At 37.9% G+C, this 6000-nt stretch overlaps 1 protein-coding gene across 2 annotated transcripts in view; it reads left to right on the forward strand.

Moving 5' to 3' along the window:
• The window catches only part of fz (frizzled), a 367014-nt gene that overhangs the window by 75198 nt on the left and 285816 nt on the right, over positions 1-6000 (forward strand). The window contains exon 2 of one of the 2 annotated variants that reach the window (XM_067124291.1): positions 2299-2362. The exons of the other annotated variant lie outside the window; for it this stretch is intronic. Coding sequence (XP_066980392.1) covers positions 2299-2362 — 64 coding nt within the window. The remainder of the gene's footprint in view (positions 1-2298; positions 2363-6000) is intronic. 2 annotated transcript variants of the gene reach the window in all.

Here is a 6000-nt window from a genome sequence, read left to right on the forward strand (position 1 = left end):
TTAATGATGATGGCTTTGGAAGGTGTTAATTTTCCAGTTCTCATCAAGTCCCTCAGGATGGGTTGCAATTCTACCTGGTTGCAACCCCCCCCCCCGTATTAGTCGGTCAACATATGCACAAAGGGGGTTGTAAAGGAATTGGTTTAAAGAATTCTTGCTCCTCTGGGATTCGAACCCGGGCGTTTCCGACTTGAAGCGAACAGTTGCTTAAATTGTGCGCGTGTAAATATTCAGATTATTGACTCACCATCATTCATTTTGTCCTTAAAAGTTACCGTAGATTGACAGCGTTGTGAAAATAAACATTTTGAAAAAAAAATCGTATTTTTTGTAGCTCAAGCTTTCAAAAGAAGATCATCGAAGAGAAGTGTTTATCCAACCCATATTTCCCACCACTGCATTGGTAGCATCCTTGCAACCTTCAATTATCTTTCACAGATTCACCATTCCTGGTCTCCTTTAATTGCACCCTTCCGTGACTCTTATCATTTTGATCTTTATTAGGCTACACCTTAAATAGATTCGTACCTAACCTTCATTGTACCATTCCTCCGTTCGTACCATAGATTTTTTGTATATGGACATAGAAGTTTTTTATATGCAGTGTGTAGTTTAATTTTTTAAATGTATTTTTTATAGCTTTGCATGATGGAGTGACTTGACTTATTCCAGTAGGAGTGCAGTCTTCGTCTCCCCACCCAATTCCTGTGGCGCTTTCCTTCAGTGGCCGATCCCCTGAGGTGGAAGAGGAGAGATAAAGATAATAGGTTTTGGCTGTAGTGGACATGATGCCCGAAGGGAGAACATTTAATGAGACACGTTGCTATGGAAATGCCAGCCAATTAGGCACTTCTTTTTGTATTGGCATGTTTTACATTAACCAGCTATTCGCGCTGTGAGGCAGAAACGCCGGGTACGACTGTGCTCAGTGGCTTTTCAGATAAGGCCAAATTCGGCAGGTAGATTTGGACGATGCGCGTCTCCTCTTCGGTGTTTTGCGCCTTGTTGCTTCTATCTTCATTGTAATAGTAATAACAAATAAATATTGTTAATGCGTCAAATACGCTCCGTTTATGAATCTTGATTGAACATGAATAATTCTCGTACATGTGTGGGCGTTTAGCAATGCATAGAATTATTGCATGTTATGTGTGTTTCCTTAACAAGTGGTTGACTTTATTCCTGCCCATTGAGTTGATAACCCTTAAAGTAAATAGCTTGTGCATTAAGTGCGTTGATACTATGGCAGTACACTGCAGCATAGGTAGCAGTCCACCTTCCGTGGCACGCATCAATCTTTTTGTGAAGTATAATATGAATGATTTATGTTGCCATAATATACCATTCATACTTCATCACACACACAAACACACACACACACACACACACACACACATATATATATATATGTATATATATATATATATATATATATATATATATATAGTGTTTATTTTCTGAGTAAAAAAGGATAATAATAACTACCACATTCATGTTTTAGTGTTACACGAAAGGTGAACCCCTTTGCACAACACTGCAACACCATCATAACTTTCCCAAGTGTAATTATTAATTATCATAGTCGGAAGCCTTGTATTCCCAACAGTCAGACACGCTTCTCAACAGTTTTTTTTTTTCTCTCTGAAATACACTCTGTTTTTTCGTTCCAACATATAACTACATAGTTACTATTATACAAAAAAAATATATAAAACATATAACTACTTAGTTACTAATATATATATATATATATATATATATATATATATATATATATATATATATATATATATATATATATATATATATATATATATATGTGTGTGTGTGTGTGTGTGTGTGTGTGTGTATGTGTGTGTGTATGTGTGTGTGTGTGTATGTGTGTGTGTGTGTATTTTACATGCACACACGATTGGAGTAGTCATTAACTGGTACGCTTATATATTCCTAGTCATGAATAACCTAGTGAGTAATCTTGGTGTTATGAAATGGTGTAATTAAGTATGGTAAAAAATGCATAGGCCACGTCACTGTAAGGCCTGATAAGGAAGTCTTTGCCGACACGCTAATTAAAAATCTGGTTTAATTAAAATTACTACTTTAAAGGAGAGAGAGAGAGAGAGAGAGAGAGAGAGAGAGAGAGAGAGAGAGAGAGAGAGAGAGAGATTTTAGAAGTTGCTTACACACATTACTATTTGTTTTAGGTTAAAATCAAGACTTTTTATTTTATTTTTTTTTTTGCACCTGAAGCCACAGGTCTTATAATTGAAAATTCAAGTTTCGTTTTTTTATTTTCAGGTACGTGGGAATCTTCATTTGGGTTTGACCGTCTGCAGAAAAGGGTATTGAAGATAAGCCTAAGGTAAATGAATATTTTTTTTTTATTGGCTTCATATTTTATATAAATTTTAAAATGCTTGTAAGTTAATATTTTTTTCTTGGCTTGTATGGTATATATAAATTTTGAAGCGCAGGTAAATAAATATTTTTTCTTGGTTTTTATATTTTATACATATTTTGAAGTGCTTTATAAGTATTATGTTAATATCAACTTTTTTTTTCTCTTCGTATTTTTCAGTGACGGGAAATGTTTGTCTTATTTGATATTAATAAGCGTTTCCTGTTTTGGAAGTTTGTCTTAACTTCCGTTTATCAATTATTTCAAGTTTGAAAATGTTTCTCTATTTCAGTCTTAATTGGTTAGTTTGTTCCAGGGCCTTGGCTTAAGAATGGAGTCATTAGCTTAACGATAATGAGTACCCATCGAATTTTTATTGGCCTTCGTCTCCTCCTCAACGAGCCATTTCCATCACGGGGCTGACCGCAGCAGCAGTCCCCTTCCCTCTCATTGTTTCAGTCCATGTCAGTTGGAGTCTGCGGTTAACCTTCCAACGAGAGGAGGAACTCCGTGGTAGAAGGCTCGCAATCAATCTCTCTCTCTCTCTCTCTCTCTCTCTCTCTCTCTCTCTCTCTCTCTCTCAAACCCGTGTCGTCAGGGCACCTCACGCGGTGCACTGTAGGCATTACTTAGGTTCTTTGCCGAGTTCCTTCGGCCCCCTAGCTGCAACCCCTTTCATTCCTTTTACTGTACCTCAGTTCTTATTCTCTTTCTTCCCTCTCGGTATTCACCCTCTCCTAACAATTGTTTCATAGTGCAACTGCTTTGAGGTTTTCCTCCTGTTACACCTTTCAGACCTTTCTACTCGCAATTTCCGTTTCATCGCTGAATGACCTCATAGGTCCCAGTGCTGGCCTTTGGCCTAAGTTCTATATTCCATTCTCTTTCTAAAATACCTTATCGGTGTACTAGAGTATTTTCGTTTAAGGGTGATTGTGCACTTAATGAAAAATGAAATATTGGAAATTGGACATGCAGAAAGAGAGTTGAGTAGTCCAATTGAAAAGTGATTTTGTATCGAGGCTTTCCTCTTAATACCTGACTTTCAGAAAAGCTGCAAGCAAGGTTTATTGTTGGCCGGGGGTAATTATCGCTGATTAGTTTGCAGGTGTTGCCTTCACACCTTGATGCGCAGTTGTTTCCCTTCTCACCAGACTTCGTGTTGGGATAGCTTAGAGGGAGGAGTACAAACATGGCTTATTATATTATGAAATTAGTAATTGATATGTATATATATATATATATATATATATATATATATATATATATATATATATATATATATATATATATATATATATATATATATATATATATAAAGCTATGAATGAATTTTTAATGCTACTTGTGTGGCGCAAATATGCTCTCTCTCTCTCTCTCTCTCTCTCCTCTCTCTCTCTCTCTCTCTCTCTCTCTCTCTCTGCACCCCTTATTTTCTTCCCTTTGTGCTTCCTTTCCACTTCTGTGCTTCTTCCTCTTCCTTTTATGTATCTTTTGTTCTTGTCTCCTCCCCTCATTCCCCTCCCTCCCAAGGGGTTGCACCTTCCGCTTATTCCCTCTTCTAACCCTCACACACCCCTTTTCAACCCCTCGCCAATCGCCCCCTCCCCACTCTTCACCCACTCCCCCTCTGTACAGTATGTACCTCTCCCATCCCCCTTCCGCCCTCGCCCTCTACAGTACACCTGCCCCACGCACTTTTTTCATGTTGATTTTCGTCCTGTAGTAATTTATTGTTGAACATTGCAGTGGGGAGCAACGCCATATGCGCCCCATTATTTATTTCGCCGAAACACTTCTCCTCTCGTTGGACTTTCCATCCGTAACGACGAAGCAGAGGAGCCTTCCTCCCAAAAACTTTTCGGAAAGCTGAATGTCATTTGGAGGTTGTGGCTGTCGCACACATTTCTTTACAGCTGTTCCCTTTTTCGTTCCCTTTCGGATATTGGTTATATATAGGATTATTTTCAGTGTAATAGGGGACGCTCGAGTTGCTTCTTTCATGATGTACAGAACTGTCGCGTCATGCAACTTTGGTATGCGTTCCGTAAACATTCGTGTGATAAGACTTACCTAGGAATGGCTTAATTACGCTGCTACCCCAATTACTGCTGCTAGCATGGGTATTACAAAGACTGTTAAATTCATGGGTCCGTTCGCTTTCAGTAAATATATTCTCAGTGATATTTGGAGGTGGCCTCACCGGGCGTTGGTCACTCCTTCCTTTGTTAAATTATCGATTGCTTTCAGCTGATTGGGATTGCAAGAGTTTTGCCTTTATCCTTATGGAGTGAAATGCGATTGCGATACCTGGTTGTTCGCAGTTCCCCTTTCATTTGGAAATTATTATAAATATTTGCCTTTTCTAAACATTCATTTGAATAGCAGCCCTTAATATGCGTTTCGGACTGATAAGTGGTTTCTGAGCAAACATTGCACGCTTGTGTAAATGTGCGGTGTAGGAAGATTTGACGAGAATGCACATGTATGCGTGTTTGTATAATTATCTTCATATTTGAGTTACTGTGTGTGTGTGTGTGTGTGTGTACGCTTTGTGTGAACTTGCGGGGTGCGTGTGCGGATGATGATCTGTGCAGCTGCGAAAGGTTATTAGGGGATGTATCAGAAGTGAACTTTGAAATCCTTATGAGTCGCAAAACCTGTCTCCATGAATGTCGATTGTTTCAGTGATTTTCGTTATCTGGTAGTCTTCATGTTTAGTAGAGTAGGTAATTATTATTATTATTATTATTATTATTATTATTATTATTATTATTATTATTATTTTACTGAACAGTATGGTCGACTGGATTTCATTTAGTTTGTATTGTAGTTACTTTATCTCATAGAGCAGCTGTCCAAAGTTCATTTATTCCTTGACGTTAGGGTAGAGCTTTCTACCATACTCGAAAGGCGAATGAAGCCAGGGATACATCTATCCCATATTTATGCAAAGCTCTACAGAAACGTCAAGGAATAATTGGACTTCTGACAGCTGCCGTATGATTCACCTGCTGCTACAGAGCGACTCATTCGAGAGATTAAGAAACTACAATGGAAACTAAACGGCATCCAGACAGCCGTACCCTTCAATGAAATTTGCTTGGGAGAGGGTCGTCTTCCGAAATATTATTATTTTTATTATTATTATTATTATTATTAGTATTATTATCATGTTGTTGTTGTTGTTGTTCTTATTGTTTTTGTACCCTCATGAGGTACCTACGAGTTCTGTAAGGGTACATTATGTTTCACGAATAAGAGCTTTACTCTTTTATTTCCATTAAATTAAACATCTCTTGAAAGTTTTCTTGCATGAAGGAAAATGGCGTTTTAGTGACTTGACACAGTTGTTAACTAGAAGGAGATACAACCAAACATATGCTGTTTCGATTTTCGAATAGTGCATAACAAATACACGGATGCGTATTAATCTTTTGGATACTGATTGTTATATTCTTATTCGTGCTGTATACCTGTACGTGTGTACACTTGTGCTATAAAGTGTTCGAATGTGACGAGTATCGGCATCCTTGTGGCTCCATCCTTCTCCCAATAGCTTGTCATCTCGAGATTTCCTTTCAAGATATCGCTTCAGATAT

This window comes from Macrobrachium rosenbergii, chromosome 22, assembly GCF_040412425.1.
Source record: "Macrobrachium rosenbergii isolate ZJJX-2024 chromosome 22, ASM4041242v1, whole genome shotgun sequence".
In the NCBI taxonomy this organism is placed as follows: domain Eukaryota; kingdom Metazoa; phylum Arthropoda; class Malacostraca; order Decapoda; family Palaemonidae; genus Macrobrachium; species Macrobrachium rosenbergii.